Source organism: Epinephelus moara, chromosome 4 (genome assembly GCF_006386435.1).
Source record: "Epinephelus moara isolate mb chromosome 4, YSFRI_EMoa_1.0, whole genome shotgun sequence".
NCBI classification, from domain to species: Eukaryota; Metazoa; Chordata; class Actinopteri; order Perciformes; family Serranidae; genus Epinephelus; species Epinephelus moara.
Genome location: NC_065509.1, coordinates 15,559,170 through 15,578,322, shown reverse-complemented (window position 1 = coordinate 15,578,322; position 19,153 = coordinate 15,559,170). Strand labels below are relative to the sequence as shown.

At 41.3% G+C, this 19,153-nt stretch overlaps 2 protein-coding genes across 10 annotated transcripts in view; one reads left to right on the top strand and one right to left on the bottom strand.

The window, feature by feature from the left end:
* afap1l1a (actin filament associated protein 1-like 1a) overlaps positions 1–5,025 on the top strand; it is a 30,468-nt gene extending 25,443 nt beyond the window's left edge. For 5 of the 7 annotated variants that reach the window (XM_050042274.1, XM_050042280.1, XM_050042276.1 and 2 more), the window contains 4 exons: positions 608–775; positions 1,992–2,170; positions 2,273–2,395; positions 4,048–5,025. In XM_050042274.1, the coding sequence (XP_049898231.1) occupies positions 608–775; positions 1,992–2,170; positions 2,273–2,395; positions 4,048–4,074 (497 nt within the window). In that variant the 3' untranslated portion in view covers positions 4,075–5,025. The remainder of the gene's footprint in view (positions 1–607; positions 776–1,991; positions 2,171–2,272; positions 2,396–4,047) is intronic. The other 2 variants (XM_050042275.1, XM_050042282.1) reach the window with 1 other exon arrangement.
* A 75-nt stretch (positions 5,026–5,100) lies between these two features.
* gabrp (gamma-aminobutyric acid type A receptor subunit pi) lies at positions 5,101–13,520 on the bottom strand. Of its 3 annotated transcripts, none has more exons than XM_050042293.1 (10): positions 13,203–13,520; positions 11,974–12,058; positions 11,697–11,809; positions 11,513–11,580; positions 9,520–9,737; positions 8,573–8,655; positions 8,251–8,388; positions 8,006–8,158; positions 5,945–6,138; positions 5,101–5,848 (listed from the first exon to the last, which is right to left on the bottom strand). In XM_050042293.1, exons 2-10 carry the CDS (start codon positions 12,024–12,026, stop codon positions 5,513–5,515), a joined length of 1,356 nt encoding a protein of 451 aa, XP_049898250.1. In that variant the 5' UTR covers positions 12,027–12,058; positions 13,203–13,520; the 3' UTR covers positions 5,101–5,512. The 3 variants fall into 3 exon arrangements, with proteins under 3 accessions (XP_049898250.1, XP_049898252.1, XP_049898251.1); XM_050042295.1 differs by having other exon boundaries at positions 11,974–12,053; XM_050042294.1 differs by having other exon boundaries at positions 11,974–12,071; positions 13,204–13,520.
* Between the last annotated feature and the right edge of the window lie 5,633 nt (positions 13,521–19,153).

Here is a 19,153-nt window from a genome sequence, read left to right as displayed (position 1 = left end):
GGCTCAATATTCCCCTATTTCCTCTCTCCTCTCGATCATCTTCTCACTTTCCATCCATAATCTCTTCCCTCCTCTCTCGCCTCTCCCATTTGCTCCGTTGTGTCAGTTGGCCTCTAAATCTCTCACACAAATAAATGAGATGAGTGCTCCGAGTTTAGGAAAGTGATATCGGCGTGGTCGACTGTCTCAGCGTTCTCCTCAGTGCTGTTTCACAGGCCGTCACTGTGACGTTCTGACACATCAAAGAGCCGGCGCTCGCCATGGCTGAGAGCTTCAGGATGTAACCTGAGATTTATTGGACACTCACATTAGATCCGCTGTCTTGCCTCCTGACCTCTCGCTCTGCAGGAGTGTGTGCGTGTTTACCTTTTATTCATTCATCATAGCATTGTTCTCTCCAAAAATTTCTTTGTCTGAATTATGAAAAGGGTCAGATTTATGTGCTGTGCTTTAGTTTGACTTGTCGAGGTGACATCATACTCCTCATGTCAGGAACATGATATTAATAAGGAGAGGCAGAAAGATTGCTGTGAGATGTTTCTCTCCTTCCCATAACCTCTGTGCATTTGACCCCTCACCTTTGCTCTCTTCCAACATCTCCACCCAGACGCCAACCAATATGGGAAGTATGGGAAAACACGGGCTGAGGAGGATGCCAAGCGTTACCTGAAAGAGAAAGAGGAGCTGGAAAGAGAGAGGGATGGGATACGAAATGCACTCGTGACTCTCCGAAAGGAGAAGAGGGAGCTAAAGGAAGAGCTGAAAACAGCCTCTGGTAAGGAGATACAAAGTCAAAGCAGAGAACAGATGTTATACAAATTCTCAGTTATTTCTGAGTTTAGCTCCAATTTAACTCTGCAGCTCTTCAGTATCCAGAAACTGAAACTGATCACTGTATTCTCACAATGAACAGCATAGCTAGAACACATCTACTGTATTTACTTTGAGGGATGGAGACACACATAGGGACACCAGGTCATCCTAAAAGAAGCAGTTTGTAAGTCATAGTTTGCGAGTCTGCAAATTAACTAGGACGCTTGAATATCAAGTGCACATCCTGTATCCCTGCTCTGTATCTGACCCTGCACTCTGGCCCCCATTATTAGAGGGTCATGTGAGAAGACAGTTGCCCTACAGGGATAAATACGGACTCTAATTGCTTTTATTATTAAATCAAATTAATTTCCTGTATTTTTGCACAGTATGCTGCTGGCAGCATTGGAAGAAGTATTCAGATTTGAGATCAGAAGTAAAAGTAGCATATCAGATTGTTGCACTCCATTTCAAGTAAAAGCACAAAGGTAGTAGCAGCAAAATGAATCACAAGTAAAAGTACTCATAAGGCATTACTACGGCTTCAGCCACTGTTATATTAGCATGTGCTATATTATTTGATTGGATTATTGCAATTTTATCTTGTGCCATAAATGCATCGTAAAAGACTTTTTTGACACAGTTGAAAGATCATTAAAAAAAAAAACGTGCTTTGAAATCTAACAATTTTTTTGTATTGGTGCCTTTTGTGTTCAGTCCAATGTTCACTAAAAGAATGTTGAAAGTAATTTCCTTTATTTTTTTAATGTAGCAAGCAATTTGTTGTATTTTAGCAGTATATTGAAATCAGGAGAAGTATTGGTTATATTATTTCCGTGATATTTAACAACATTATTGCATGTGGCATATTTTTCTCATCGTGCAGCCCTGGTTTAATCTATAAAAATGTATCACAATTTAAAAACGTATCATAGGTTTTCCATGTAGAATTTTAATCTGCGAAATAGCTTTAGGAGAGTAAAAAGCACAACATTTGCCTCTGAAGTACTCAAGTATAAGTACTCCAAAACTGTACTTAGTGTAAGTACAGTACTTCTGTAACTACATCTTATTTTGAGAGTCTTATCACCATCTAAAAGAACATGAATATATCGCTACTACTTTTCAAATCTTTGTTTGTGTCATTGTGTCGTATGTGTTGCTGTGTCTCTGTGGAGCAGAGAGAAGACAGACCTCCCTCAACAACCGTGTGTCGAAGCTGGAGGATGCCTGTCGAGCTAAAGAGGCAGAGAGGGTGGACCTGGAGCTCCGGCTGTCTCAGGTCCAAGAAAACCTCAAGAAGAGCCTGGCTGGTGGAGCCCTGGGAGCACCTGTTGAGGCTAAACCCCCAGTTAAGGTATATTTGTTGCTTTATGTGGAAAGACACACAAATACATGTTTACCTGCCTGCGTACACATGGTTTATTTGCTTATTTGCTGTTTTTCCCTGTCTGTGTAGGCCTCCAGCAAAAAGACACAGAATATCTACAGTGATTCTTTACCAGTAAACTGTGCCTTAGAGATGCGTCGGAGACCTCCGTCTGTTTACGCTGCTACGGGAACTGTCATGCAGAAGGCAAAGGTAACTGTTCAGTAACTGTCACAGTCTCTTCCTGAACCGTTCCTCAGCCTGTCATCATGGACACATTTCTCTCTCAGGCTTCACAGGGGCCTGATAGGGTCACAGCAGCATGTGTCATCATCTAATGGGTTTTCACAGTTCACACATAAATAGAGAGACAGTCTGCGTGTGTTCGCACAGTCTCTGACAGACATTTATAATTCAGTGTCTGGTGTGTGTGAGAGTGTTTTGAGTGATTATGATCAAATAGGATTCTGTCACTACAGGTGGATGTTTGATATTGCTTTGCTCAGCTACTTCTGCTTTCACAATATTTATGACCTAAACGACACCATCGGGACTAAGGCGAATGAGTTTAATATATGCGTAGTGCTACTACATGGGTTGGCATTGTTATCGTTATCACAGAACTGTGTTTATGCACCACTTGGGTGCACAGATGTAAAAGAAGCCGGTGTGGTACGCCACTATGGATCACCAAGACAATTATCAACACTTGTCAGGAATAGTTGTCTGAAGAAGTTCGGGTTTTTTTTTTTGAGAACAGTAGCTAAATTAATTAGCCAATTAAATTGCATTTAAAAATCTACTCATAAAAAACTAAATGAAGCACTGTTTACAAAAGTATTGGTCCAATAATGAAAGATATATTTATGAAGCCATGTCTTTAAAATATGTCACCCTCAAATCATCTTTTTCTATAAATTACTGACTGTGTGTTACATTGAAATTGTGGGGGGAAAAAGGTTTTTCTTACATGTCTCCATGGTAAACAAAATCCAACAAAGGCAAACATTCTTCATGAATTAAAATAATCAGGCTCTGCATTTAAAGACAGCAAAACTATATTAAGACATCAGTTTGCAAACTCACACACAACTCAGTCTTATTTATCCAGTGGTATGCTCAGTAAGTGCTCAAACACATGCATTTTTCACTTAAATTTTACAATATAAAATGCTTGCGCCTACGAGAAACAAGCCATGAGCAGAGTTAAAACACACACATTTGCCCAGGCACGCTATACGTCCCTATGTGAGACTGTTGGTACTGATATGTTTTTAAATCATAATGTTTTAGTGAAAATGCATTTCTTCACAGGTGATGACCAGGTCAAATGTCTCCTTAAAACTTTGAAAGTGCTCCAGCTTTGGTTTGATGTGCTTGTTGCGGGATGTTATTCTGTGGCATCCAGCACATGCTGCAGATTCAGATTATACTGCACAAGTTGTGTGAGAGTTGTAAAGGGATATGTTGTTACAGTTTTACTGTTGTTAATTGGCACTCTTATTACGTTCATTCATGAAGAATGATCACCTTTTTTGGATTTTCCATTCATCAGAGACATGTGAGAAAAACAATTTTCTTCATTCAATGTAACTCTGGGTGAGTAATTGACAAACCAATGGTCATTTTGTGGGTGAATTATTGATTTCAGGGTTACAAATCTAAAAAAAAAAAAAAAAAGTGTTTGTTTTTGCTTATTGGTATGCACAGTTCGGGAGCATAACTGAAAATGGTGCTATTTATTTTTTGTTTGACTTATTGTCACCTGCACGTTTCACCTGCAATCGATTCAAAGTCCTGTTCTTGAATAATTACCTTATTTTAACATTGTTACTAAATCACTCTTATATTTTCTGTCTTTACAGGAATGGGAGTCAAAGAAAGCAACCTAAGAGCAGTGTCACGAAGAGGACAAGAAAACAAATTAACGGATGTCAGGATCTGACAACTGTGACATTAAATCCTGCTAAAGATCCATCTAGATCCCAAAGCACAGACTTTACCGAACTGTAATGAAAGAAATCAGCCACCAGGTGGAGGTACATCTCACTGAATATTTACTCTTCTGTCTTCCTAAAACGACTTCTCCACATGTGAGGAATCCAAGAAGTGCTCACTGTCTGTATCCAAGTATTTTCCTTGTCTGTGGTGACACAGATTGAAACGTGGCAAACAGGAAGGCGAGAAAAGAGTTTAGTAAGAAAGACACAAGAAAAGTGTATTGAAAAGCACAGTTAGTGTGAAGCGTTGTAATGGGAAGGCAACACAGGGCTGTGTCCTCTCCTGCTGTTGCATACAATGTTTAATGTAAAGGTGCCATGTGAGACGTGATGTGTTTGAGGATGGAGGCAGTTTAAGCCACAATGTGCCTTTTATATAATATAATGTTTCTTATCTGCCTGTACCGAGTGAGCCATGACTACTGTTTGTATGTTTAATGCTTTTATACTGTCAAGGTTTCATTTCTCATCGTCATCATAAGACATACCTATCAGAGGTATTCACGTCAGTGCCATGGAGGGCTGAGTGTGTTATTATACTTTTGACCACACTTATTAGCCTCTCCACTCGGGTTGAAGCTGTGCCGTACTGAATAGTCCCACATCCACTTGACCCTCTTTGGCACACAGCACAGTTAAGTACTCCTGCAGGAGATAACTGAGTGACTAACAAAGTGGTGCTATTCAGAGATTCAAACCAATCTTTGTGGAATCTAAGTGTGGAAAAAAAAATCTCCATTATATGTAATTTTAACAACTTCTCTGCTGAACCTGTGGTTTACTTTTGCACTTTACTGTTCTCCTACCTGGATAAGGGAATAATAAATGTGTCTTATTCTCAAACATGTGACCATTAATTATTTGTTACAGTACAAATGCTAAAAAAAAATGCATTCTCAGTCACTGATTTATTATTTTAATTTCATATGATTTGCTGTGAGGTATACAATATATGGTCTCACACAAATGATGTATGAAAGCCAAAACAAGAAAAGAAAACATCTACATCAGTCACCTAATGAAGGCAGTTGGATGCAACACAGTATAGTGTGATGCAGTTCAGGCAGTCTATTGTTAAAACTCATCCTCATTTGTTCTATTGAATCGTCAGTAAACAGACAGGCTTTCTATCTTCCCCTCTACGTGTTAATATGTCAGCTGCTTGTCATCACTTTGCAGCCTGTCTGTGGGGTATAAAGGATTTGTATATGTGATAGAAAAAAAGCTTGTTTAGATCCAGGCAGTGGCAACTGGTATTTGGGTCTCAAATGAGGAGGTAGAGCAGCTTCAGGATGGTGAAATGAACTATGCAGCAGCTTGGAAGCAGCGCTCAGAAAAAGAGATAGTAGAGCCAGTAGAGGATATTGACAAAGAGGAACGCCGTGGGGAAAACGGTGCGAGCATGGCGATCGATGTTGTGCGGATTCTCCACAATGAAGACGGACGCTGCCCTGCGTGATGCCTCCTTCACTGAAGACAGGCCGCAGCCCTGCTTTGACACTGCCTTCTCTTTTGATCCAGCATTGTTCTTTGTGTCACTGTCCGCTGACTGCTCCGTGGTCTCCTCTGCAGTGGAGCCGATATCCACAGACTGGTTCGGTTGGGTGGAGCTGACGATGGGAATGGAGCCGTTTCCATTGGATTCATTGAACTCCTTCAGAAGCTCCTGATAGGTGACAACACAATTCCAATATTCTAATTATCTAACATGTTAAAAGCAAAATATCACCTCATATTAAATGTAAAAAAAAAAACTCCTCACCCTGTGTAAGTCCTCTATGGTCTGGTGCTGCATGGTGTAGAAGTGGGCACAGGCGTACTCCAGCAGTGCACCGAAGATGAAGGTGAAGCAGATCCCCAGGTAAACATCTATGGCCTTGATGAAGCAGTTGGCATTGGGCAGGGAGGTGCGGGCGCCCATCATCAGTGTGGTCATCGTCAGGACCGTTGTCACCCCTGGAAAACACATCACAGTGTTGCTGTTTGCAGAATAGCTACTGAACCTCTAATCCATATTTTGGTAATCAGTTCAAGTTTGGCATTGTGTTCGTCCAACTCTTCATCATCTCAGTCATCAGATTCCCCCTCATTGGCTTTTTTCCTTTGCTGTTGCTCTTTGATTTAATTGGGTAGGTGTCAGAAAACATATAAAGGTCAAATCATGTGTTGAACTGAGGCTGTAGTGAGGATAATGTATCGATGCTTATTCTCATTAATGCATGATCGTTATAATGCATGGCTGAACTTCGTGCACTCTGCTGCATAATTTACAGTTAATAAATAATTTAGAGTTATTGAGTAACATGCGGTATCGACTAACATCAGTTTAAACACCTTGTAAACACAAAATGTGTTTTACATGCCCTCTAACCACAGTAAAAATGCTAAATTTGATTTTTTTTTTTCCCAGTGTGGACAGTGTATCAGTTTTGTGCTAAAACATACAGGATTACGTTTATTTATATTCAAGAGTTTCAAGATTCAAGACTGATTCACACCGTACAATGAAATTCTTAATAGCCAGTCTCCCTTCACACAGAACAATAATAAAATTTGAATTAAATTACCTAAGAATTAAAATGCAATAAAAGTTAAGTGCACCATGCCTCATGGAAATGTAGTAAGAAGTAAGTTTAAGTCAAAGCAGTCAGGTGGGGGTTGACACTCCTGTAGTGTCTGCCTGATGGCAGAAGTGTTCAGACTGTAGTTGGGGTGTGTACTGTCTTTGATAATGTTGACCCTGCTGTTGTAAATGTACTGAATGGAAGGGAGGGCTGCTCCTAAAATGAGTTGTGCAGTTTTTATCACGCGCTGGAGGGACTTCCTGTCCTGAGCAGTACAGTTTCCATATTGGACTGTGATTGACCTGGTGAGGACACTATCGACTGTACATCTGTAAAAGTTGCCGAGGATATTGGTTGGCATGCCACCGATTTATACATCACTGGGACTTTTAACTATACATGTATCACTCCTATTTACAGGTACACTGGTAATTATTCCACATTAACGGTTGTTGTGACAAACTTTGCACCACAACGATGAACATTTTCCACAAATAAAATTTGAGTTTAATTATAAATGATCATCAGAGGAGAACAAAGGGTGGGAAAGGAGCCTGAATACTTCACTGCAAATCCCCAGGCATAGGTGTAGGAGGACACAGGGGACACCCCCCCAGGGGACACCCCCCCCTGAAACATGAAAGTAGCTGAGGACTTTTATTTTGACAGATGGTGCATAAAAAAAAATCACCAGAATGCAGGACATTAGGTGTTTGACAATCAAAATGTTCTGGTGTTGTGTGACCCCCCCAAATCCCCTTTGTCATATGTGTCCCCCCCAGTGTTGTAATGAACCCTACAGCATCAACCAGTGTCACAAGGTACTATCTGGTCAAGCTGTTAACTCACAGGAATCAAACATGCCACCAAAGTGACTGTCAACAGACCCTTATTACACTGGTTGCACAATAAATGGAAAATACAGACAAATGTACGTGCTGTAAAGTAGCTGGCCTGTGGTAATGTGTACACAAAGTAGCAAGCTATTGTGTAGGAATGCCTATGTGTTGCCTGTTGCCTCATATGTGCTGCAGAATCATAGCTGTGTTGATATTCATTACAACAGCTCTCCCTCTCATGTGCTGATGTTTAAATGAATGGCACTCAAATACATTTGATCTTTCTGACCGTATTGAGTCTGTGAGGTGGGATGTGAAAAGGTCGTAAATAAAATCCTACAATGAATTAATAATGTGGAATACACCATCATCATTACACTTTTACCTCTGATAAAATGCAGTAAGAGATCTGGTACTGACCGATACAGGTCCTGGCTGGGACGGAGGACTGGCTGATCCAGAAAGAGACCCAGGAGAGAACCACCAGCAGAATGGAGGGAACGTACGTCTCCAAGATGAAGAACAGCACGTTTCTACGCAATGCAAAATGCAGCACCAGCTTGGGGTATTGTCCTGTATGAGGAGACACAAAAAGCTGTATTACATTTGTGCTCTCACATATAACTCCACATGTGAGGGGAACAGTGGGAGATGTAGTGTCCTACCTGTCTCATACACAGCCTCTGACACTGATGTATAGTAGCTCTCTACGCTGTACTGAGCCAGCCGCAGTATGTCAAGACCCTTCACTGAGTCATTCCCTCTGGTCCAATAGAACACCACATCCTGCAGGTTGTAGCCCCCTGACACACACACACACACACAACGGTTTATAGCTAAGGTTGAATGAATGATCTGCTTAAAATAACAGTGTCAGTTTGATACTCACTACACTGATGATGAAAATGGTGATGGTGATGATGAGATGATGGTGATGTATGTCCATCTACACACTTGATGGAGTGGAGGGTTCACACAGGTACTCACAGCTCTCCAGCTGCAGGGTGCACTCCTGTCTGTCCATGGGATACTTGGTCAGGTCCATGTTGCAGGCGATGGTAGCCGTGATGCTGTTGTGCATTCATAACAAGATCATTAGAACAACTCCCTCCGACACACTGTTACTCCTTTGATGTCGGACAGGGCAGTTAATAACCAGAGAACACAAAGAACTTTCCCCCTGAGCAACAACGGAAAGAACAAAGACTCATATCCGAAGTGTCAGACATTTCTGCATCTGATGCATTAATTATGTATAAGACTTGGAATTTGCTGACAGTTTCTGAGCACTAGAATCAAAATTATTTAGTTGATGTATTGCTTACTGAAGAACATCAGTGTTCTATTTCTATACAAAGCAAAATATGCCAATAATATTTTTAAAAAACAACTGACAAACATGGATCTGTACAACATAACTATTTATATAAAATGTTTTCCCTCTAATCACGAAGAATAAGGAACATCTTGCACAACACTGCCCTTTCTGTCCTCAGTAAAGCTTTCCAGTCATAATAAAGTTTTATATCAGTATGACATGACAGATTAGACATCAGAACAAATTTTGACTGTGGCCACAGGCAACGAATTTTCCCCACCACAATCTGAACTGTTTGAAGGGTACAAAAAAAGTAATTTCAGTGGCATTCCCTTGAGTTATATGACTGAGCGATGATACATAAGTGCTCTTTTTTCTTCCTGTCTTTTTTTAGCCGAACCAAAGGCCAATTCACGGTTGACTACCACGACAATCATGAAAACAGCATGAAAAAAATCTCAGTAGATTTTGTCTTCCTCGCCTTTCTCTTTTCATCTCCCTACATTTCCTTTCATTTTAACCTCTTCCAGCTCAGCAGAATCTGAAAAGCTTACGGGCAGGAGTATCAAATGATCAAATGTCAGCGACTGTTGAATCAATAAACATAAACCTGTACCGTAGGGCATAGAGAACTGTTCCATTGCTGAAGATGCGTATGAGGCGGTTTTCCACCGTGACGTCATGCAGGAAGGAACGTTTGGAGTCGGGGATGAAGGTGTCAGGGATCCACAGCAGTGACACGAGGCGTCCGTCCACGCTGACGCTCTCATTTCCAGGGAACACCAGCCTGGAGTCACGCCAGCGCTGACGGAGGAAGATGGTCGCAGTGTAGTCCTAAGAAGATATTGTAAGGAAGACTTTCAGTCATTTATTTGTTTCTTCAGTCACTTATTCAACCCAGTGGCCCCCAGAAATTTTGCTTGGCCCAATATGGCCACTGAAAATCTTGGGGTGGCCAAAACCTAAAACCATATCTGAGTTTCAGGACTTCCATTATGCTGTTGTAGTACAGTTGTATAAAGGTTAGTCATAAACTATCGTAAAACTTCAATTAAACACCTAGTCCCTTTTACTAGCCTTGTATGGCTACACAATTTGACAAATAAACGTCCGTCACAATTAGAGGCCTGGTCTGGTTACCAAGAAGTTCTTCGGATGTATAAAACCAGGTTGTTGGCTACCTCAAATTATGCGTCCATTCCTGGATTACCCTGTAAGTTATTCATATTCCTTCAGTTCTTACGTAAGAGTCCTTAGATCAAAAGAATCAGAAGTGTTCTTCATGGAAATTAACCCAAGTTGTGAGTTTTGTTTTAACAGGATTAAGTGGTGTTGTGTTGGTATGCCGGGTGCCGTAACCCCCAAGTGCCACAACTTATTTTATTCATACTGGATTAAATAAACAATTTGATTGTCTTTCCCATTTTTGTTGTGCAACAGTTTTGTTTGAAAGGAATTAAAGACCTGTCCCAAATATAGGCCTGTCGATTTCAGTGATTCAAGCAGTTTTACATTATGTCAAAATGAGGGTTAAGGAATCGCATACTGATGTGCCTTGGTTTCTTGTTTTAGAGTTGATGTTACTAATTATCTGATGTGACTAATAATAGTACAGTTGACATTTTGAGTTCCACAACAGTTCTGTTTTAATGTGTTATGTGTCATGTTTTAAGTGGGTCACTGTTCTTCAAAAGGCTGATCATCCTTTTCCTTAAAAAGACAAATAAACAGCTTTAATTTGACAGAAAACACTGATTGTTAGACACACAACGTTTACTGGAAGCTAACCCACTAAAGTTTAAAAACACCTCAACAAGGCAAAGTCCTGCATTGGGTCTGGTACCTGTGGGTACCCGTCAGGTGACTGGCAAAAAAAAAAAGTGATTTGCGGGTGGAATTTTGTCTTAATTTTATTTCTGGTTTCAGTTCTGGGTGAAAAAGGAACATGTGCGTTAGATTTTGCATGTTAGATGATAAATATATTTAAATAAAATGAGAATAATAATAATTTAATGGAATGTTTTCACATTTTAATCCTCTGATCACTGACTTTGTGTCTTGCCTCTGTCCTCTGCACTAACTGGTTCATAAGAGCTGCTTCAATCAGGTGTGTTTCTGACAGGCGTATTAACTGTGGAGATATGCTGCTCAGTATAATGGGAATAAGCAAAAAAATCGTCATTTAAATTGTATTTCCCAAATTACCTTTGTTTTAAAATTTGTTATCTTTACATGCATGAAATGGCTCAGATTGATCAATTTAAACACACCCCCTAACAGAAATATTTGAACACAGATGGTTATTATACAGTTTGCATTTTCAGGTTGGGCCTCAAATCTTGTGTTGACCGGTCGGGTTGTGGAACTTATTGGTCATTAGTGTGGGTGGCGGGGCCGGTGCGGTATTGTATGCTGGGATTGTGGTCTTGAAAATCAGACCTGTGCAGGACTCAGAGGCCTTCAATTATTTTTGCAAGAAGAAATGTGTGTGTGTGTGTGTGTGTGTGTATGTGGGGGGGTTGTGCAGCTATTGTATAAGGGTGGCCCTGGCCACCCCCTGGCGGCGCCATTGATTCACCCACTGACACAAAGTAGGAAGACTGGTGTACCATATTGATTTCAGAGATGGCATCAATGCTGGCGATGTCAAGACTCATTCCAATTTCCACAGGACCCTCTGTCAAACACAGACACAGGAGGAGTTGGAAATAAGTGCACAGAAATTACATTTTTGCATGAACCAACACTTGAACTCAACTACATGTATAAATTACTTATGAAGCTCAATCCTACCATTGAAATTAGGTCTGAGGTAGCGGTTGTATCCTTTCATCAGCTTCTGAATCGTGGGCTGAAGCTGAGAGCCGTTCCATTCGCCCCAGTGGTTGCTAGAAAACATACATCCACTGATGACAATAAAGAGAGATGGAAAAGAAAGAAGGCAGGAAACGGGTCATAAAAGTTGTACGAGAACATACATCAACCTAAGGCATTGCATTTTCAATCAATAAAGATCAGTGTTAGCATGTGTTCTCAACCCTGTACATGAGTGTTGAACCTCAGCTCTCACCCCTGTGTGACGGTCAGGCAGAGGGTCAGTAGCGTGTGCAGCTGGACAGACATTGTGGACCAGCGGACAGAGGTCAGCAGCTGTGCTAGGGGAGATGCAACACGCAAAAACACAACCACAAATTATTCCTCCTGCACATTTACATTACGTGGGATAACACTGTTTCACCATAGGGTGGCAGCAGCTAACTGAATGTGATCCCAAACCTCAGGGGAAACGTGCAGCACACTGTCACCCTTTGATGTGATAAAACTGTGCCATCTCTCGGCCTGCCCTCATACTTGTGAAAACGTGGCGGAAACTTGAATTGATTTCTTCCTCTGTGTCCCATGAATACACAAGTAGCTACTTAAGAATACACAAAGAGATAAAGACAGCGTCTAGATAAGACATGAGTGCACCTACCTACTTTTTATACATGCACACATGCTTGTTTTTGTGTGTTTCTAGCACATAAGTGTGTCGCACAAACTGTCATCTGCAGATATATGTGGCTGCGACCTCATGGTTTATTCACAAAGCCCCCTCCACTGATCACTAATCCAGTCTCTTAACTCATCAAGGATTCCCCGTTGTCTAGTTGTTACTCACCCTTCTCCTCCTGCAGATACATCTCACTGTCTGTAATAGATTTCAGCTCTCCTTACATCTCACTTTCATCCACATAATCTGAATCCATCATTCGTGTGTTTATGTTCTCATACATGTTGACATGTTCCCAGGACCTCAGCAAAGCATTTCCATTGAATATTCAATCTATTATTTACACAGCGCTGCCATTATAAATGATGCTCCATATGAACACTATGTGGCCACAGTGGAAGTAAACGAGCCACACAATGTTATTAGGTTGTTTTTCCACACTTGCCAGTTGATGATTAATTCATGCCAGCACATTTATGTTTTCATTCATGTTTTTGTTTACCGCTTTGTAGCTTAGACTAAAGTCTCACATGATTATTTGTCTTGTTTAATGCATGCTTCTTTTCTATTTATCATGCCTCTATGGGTCCAAACAAGCATCGCCTAAATACAGAATATTTGGCTTCATCTCTTTGTTTCCTTTCTTTAAATTCACTCAGTCTGTGCATGCACATCCAACAAAATATTTATCTTTGAATTTCATTTTTTTTAAACTATAAAAAACGCTCTCCCTGTTTTTTTTTTTTACATGCACACATTTCCTCACTCTCAGGTTTGGTCTCATCATGCCCCTCTCTTCCTCCTACCTGTTTCAGTCCTCTGGTTTTCCACCTCAGGTCACTCCTCTTCTCTTTGTTTCCTCCCCCACTCTCCCAAATGTTCTGAGTGGCTGAGATTTCTCTCCTTCTTCGCTTACTTCTGATTATATCCCAGTGTTCCTTCCATCTACCAATAAACCACTGTTGCTCCTATCATTTGGTCCTGCTGTGTGGGCTAGTGTTGGTTGTTTTACTGTTTGTGCATCTCCCTCTGTCTCTCTGCACAGCTGTATTCATCTCCCAACAGAGCCTTTGTGCACCCCCCCCACCTCCTCCTCCTCCTCCCAGCCTCCCTCTCTCTCTCCCTTTCTGTTTATGCCACCCACCCTCTCATTTGCACTGCATCTCTCTCCCCTTCTTTTTTTCACTACCCCCCACCTCCACACACACACACACACACACACAGGCACACAGTGCTGGATGCACACACACATACATCCAGTTTGATCTACCATATCACTTCTTTTCTTCCCCTCACTCTCCTCCTCCCACACGTTCTCATACTTTCGGCCCTTAATCTTTATCTACCCCCCTCTCCTTCAATTTACACTGACACCGCACCTCCTTCTGGGCTCCAAAGCTCTCCCATGTCTCATTCCTTCATTCCCTGTCCCTCCTCACCCTGAACTCCGTTCCCTTGCATCATTGTCATCATTTAAATTAGTTCCCTCTCAGCTCTGTCTCTTATCTGTGTGTTCACTTCCATTAAATACCCATGTGGCTCCTGTCAAGATGAGCAACACATTTACTGTAAGCCTCCTTCTCTGTGTTTGCCTCTCATTAAAACCTTACTGAAAATAATGTCTTTCCTTCACTACTGTGGCTCACTCATCTTACCCTATAGCTGCAGCTGTCCACATTCTGGTCAATGAAAATGTGTTGAACGTCTTGATGTCGCTGCTGCTGATTACTGGATATAATAACCAGGAGCAGAGTCCTGGTACCAGTAATGGTAATGATGATGATTATCCACACACAGCTGTCAACAACAGCCCATAGATCGAAGCACTTTTTGTGCTAAACGGTCAATCCTTCAGCTCCAGCACCAGTGACACGGGGTGATTAATCTGTATTTGCTCTTCCTTCTTCGAGATTCAGCACTAATTATATAGCCTGACCTCCGAGAGCCCAGTGGTGGAAGTTCTAGCATGTGTGAGAAAGCCTTGAGGGTATACAGCCTAATAATGTCTTATAAGATTACAGCAAAAGCAATGGACTTGCTGCACCCCATTGCTTCCCCAGCCTGTGTTCCCCAGTACTGACTACTGATGTTAACTGGTTGCTAACAAGGTGATATGTTCCCATCGCAGGCTATTTAGTGCATCAGTAACCCACTGTAGTCATAAAGCTCTTTTATTCTTAATTTCACACCCTGGTGGCTGTGTTCTTGGGTAAATAGTCTTTTTACATTTAACGATAATGGTTAGGAGCGCTGTGAAATGAACATAGGATCATCTGATTTGCGCCCACCATGTGAATTGAAGTACACAGTCCCAGTCCCAATCTCTGACAGTGAAAGAGACAAATGGAGACGTTTGTCAAGCACCTGAGGGGGAGGATGTCACTGTTTGATCTGTGTGTTAGGGGGCTAATGAATAATTATAGTCAGCGATGCTGGAGCGGCAGACAACTCAGTGTTAGTCAGCATCCACCTGGCTGCCTCCGCCTGCCTGTTCTTTCACATCTTGCTGTGATTGAGTAGCCCACGTTTTCCTTTTATTTCTCTCACTGCTTGAAAGCCTGCAAAATCCGTGTATATGTCCACCTGTCCATCCATCTTACAGCTTTATTGGCTGGCTCACATTTCATATTTCTTTGCATCCTCTGACTATATCTGCCAGTTTTATGTTCCTTTATGGCTGCTGTCCTTGGTCAATTTAACCTAAATATCCTATAAAAATCACAGATGCTTCAGTATCCAGGCAGAATAGGTAGAATTGCGGGCCTGAGCCTGCCTTAGCCACCATAACTGGCATCAGCTGGTTAAAGCCATATAAAAACCTGGTATTTCACTCCGCCTTTACGTTTGACAAGCAAATTCATGCAGTAGTAAAGACAGCTTTTTCCAACTCTGAGTCTGCACCATATCTAAAATCAAGCCATTGCTCTCCCTCAAGAACTTGGAGATCGTCACCCATGCCCGTTTAAACTACTGTAACTCTCTGTATACCAGTATTAGTCAATCCACTCTCTCCTCACAGGTACTTGGACGAGAGACCATATCCCACCCGTTTTAGCCTCTCTCCACTGAAGACTGGCTGGTTCACAATTGGCTTTAAGGTTCTCCTGTTTGTGTACAAAGCCCTTAATGGTCTAGCCCCATCCTACATCCCAGACCTCCTAAGCCCTTATTTTACCCCCCAGGTCCCTCAAGTCAGCTCCAGGCTGTCCCACGCTCCAGACTTAGCTCGGGGGTGATCGTGCCTTTGCTGTGTCTGCCCCCAAACTGAGGAACAGCATCCCCCTCCCAATCAGATCTGCCTCCACCATTGACAGTCCAGGCTCAAAAACTACTTGTATTCATTAGCGTTTGAGTCCCCCTGATGTGGTTTTATCTGATGTCTCTGAATGAATGAGCTGTGTACCTGACTGTTATGATGCCTCTCATGTGGGTGTTTTTAGCATCTTACTCCTTTTGTACAGCACTTTGGTCAATATGAGTTGTTTAAAATCTGCTTCATAAATAAATTTGAGTTGAGTTGAGTTGAGTTGGCCCTCTTAAGTTGGGACTTATACCTGTTAGTAATGTTTACTAAGCAGAGATTTCTTGAAAAAAATTTTTTTAATTATTCTTCTGTACAAAGAGCAGTTGTTTCTAAATATTAGTAATTGCCAGGTGAAACTGTTTAAGTAGTAGCAAATTGAATCAAGTGACAAAGCTAATCCTAGCTTGTTGATATCCAAATTTAAATTGAGGAGTAAGAGACACGTCCTTAAAATGCTGTTTAATAATGATATAAATATATATGTTTTTAAGTGGGCCCCCAGGAATGCTGCTTAGCCTTACTGCCAATATTACCTAGTGGCCACTCATGGTATTGCAGCAACAAAAAATGTCCTGCGGCCCAAAAACACATTTTCCCCATAGGCCACCATTATAAAAGAGACGTCTGTAAAACTGTTGAGAGGACAACTTGAACTGCAGACAAGGTCAGTATGACTCTTTCTATTAGAAAGTTTTGATCCATGGGGGGTTACATCAGAAAAACTTCACTAGAGCCGAGAAAAGAGATTTTAAAAAAATCTGTGACATCATCACAGTGTAAAGTCTAGGAGCTGAATAGGAACTCGCGGGTGGGGCCAACATGAGAGACATTGCTGTGCATATCCAGGGTCCACATACCGTGGACGTAAAACCAGAGGCTAGAGACTTCTTTGGTCATATGCATCAGGCAAGCAATTCCACTGAAATGAACAGTCTGGGTGACAGCTGTCGTCTTCACCATGACACCCCGATAGAGCTGCTTCCCTCCGTGTACACACTGAGGCACATGTCACCCTCACAGGTTACCTACAAGGCCACTGCCCTTAAAGGGGAAGAAGGGTGAGCCGGTAACAATAGGCACCATCTTGGAATCTGGTATCTAGGTATTATCATACATCTATGGTTTAAGTCACTTTACAGTAAAATACAGTAAAATTACAAAATGTTATACGGCGAAAGGGAAAAAAAGAAGAAGAAAGAAAAGAAGACGAAAGGTCTACGGAACTCTGCTGGCAAAAATTAAAACCCATCCACTCAAAAAGAACCTAAAAATAAAAATTAAAAAAAAGTTATAACCTATGAAACAAATGAACAAACCATGAAATAACAATCTGATTCAATGCTTTTAAACTTTTTGCCAGAAAGTGCCAGGGACCTTTTTGAATTTGTGCCCTACCAAAGAGCATCTTCATCACATTAAAAACTCTAAACACTTCCTTTAAACACTCATTCCTTTTTACCAAATATGATGCCATCCCAATGAAGTCTGAATGACCAAATCATGTTGGTTAGCTAGCGCAATTGTTTATTTTCAACCCATTCTAAACTACATTTGCTAACGCTAACTCTGAAAACATTTCTCCATACATGCACATCATAAAACAAAGTAATACTAGTCTAAAATTTTGGTAGAATTTTTTTTTACATTTAATGAATTGTTTGACATCTTAACATTGATTTCATTTCATTTCATGTTTATTTGATAGGGACAGATACATACACATAGAGAATTGCACAGCAATTAACCAATGCAATGTATCACAGCATTTATAGCTACTGCTAATTTCCAATGCCCGTCCCTAGAAGGGCCTTTAAAAAAGAAAACATACAAAACAACATACACATACACAACAACAACAAATACACATATTTACATACAGATACACATCATGCATATTTTACACCTACCCTACCTCCCACCCCACCCACCTACCCGCTCCTACACATGACTACATATGTTTCCAACAATGATTTACCCATTGCTGAAATCTATGTTTATGTATGTACATGTTAAATGCTACGCTGCGGCACAATGATGCTTGTATCTCAGCCTCATTATGGTGCATGTATCACAAACTGTTCCCTATTGTCCAATCCTTACCTAATTTTTCATTTTAAATGGCATCAGTTATCCTTGGCTAACAGCTCCCCACTGCCACATGACCTTCCCTCAGCTGTGTGTCACTTATTTCCACTATTGCTTCATATATCTCACCTTTACAGCCCTCGGTTTCTGACTCACTCATCCATCCATCCATTTCACCCAAGAATTCCATAAAACATAGATGCATGCTGCATCCTCCCCGATCATCTTCTGTTCAGCCAAGAACACTTAATGCTGCACTTTGGTTTCTTTCCCATCAATCCCCTGTTGCATAACCATCTTTCTCTGAATCTTTGCCTCTCCCTTTTCGGCTCAATTTCTCTGTCTTTTTCTCTCTATGTCTCTCTATCATGCCGAATAAGCTTTTGACGACACCATGTTTCAAGTAATGTTCATGTCCAGAGCAGCACCATAAAATGGAAACGTGATTTACTGTCATGTGACAAATGGAAATGTCACAGGACGGCTCATGAGACGGACAGTGATAAATCTCTCCTAAATGACTCTGACGGCTGCCATGTCCAGGAGGAACACGTATGAATTAATGTGACGTAGACTCTGGGCCGTGTGCGCTGGCCTCCGCTCTGAGCCAGCTGTCATATCACCCCATGACTGTTGAGTCCACAGGAAGTGGATAAAGTGTTTGCTGTTCTCTTTCTTCAGATACAGTGGACATGACATTGTAATTCAACATTTCTCTCAACCCTTTCTTTCCCAGAAGGTGTGCTCTCATCTCACAGGCGCTGCTGGCTTTTGCTCTGGGCTTTATCTGAGGCTTAAGGCATTTCTTCTTTTTAGACACTCCTCTCTTTTATCTCAGGTGTTTATATATACACTCCTGCCATTGCACTTGTTGATCCCAGAGTATAAACTGATTTCAGTCCTGTCTCCCTTCTTTGACACAGTAGAGTTTGAAGTTCCTGTCAGGCACAGAATTCTCTTAAAGACTGTCTTATTATCGCCCCCTTACGCATCATTCCTCTTTTCATCTCTTTGCAGTCGAAGTTTCGGTGAAGTGTTTTTATCCCTTCCCTGCATATGATCACATGTGTGACATTAGCTGCCTGGTCCCTCAAGGACAGCATATTCACAAAAGTATAATTAAAATGCTTTGAAATCAATGTTCATAGAGCATGACACAGCATTCTGTTTGGGACTGGGAGCAGAAAGCCACCTGCAGGACCACTAACCACATCTGCATTTGGTGCATCAGTGAAAAAACTTATTAAAAGTAAAACCCCTAAGAGGATTAGAAACAACATCCTTAGAAAATAGATTAGATTAGAAGTAACCTCTGCATCCGACAGCCCCTGGTGGTTTGAATTGATTAGTCTAACTTAATGATAATAA

Coding starts and splice junctions, on each gene's coding strand:
- gabrp (XM_050042293.1), bottom strand. CDS start 12,026: ATGTCTGTCCAGCTGCACACGCTACTGACCCTCTGCCTGACCGTCACA. Junction 11,810..11,973: donor TGCCTGACCGTCACACAGGG/GTGAGAGCTGAG, acceptor TATTGTCATCAG/TGGATGTATGTTTTCTAGCA. Junction 8,656..9,519: donor ACAGTTCTCTATGCCCTACG/GTACAGGTTTAT, acceptor AATGCACAACAG/CATCACGGCTACCATCGCCT.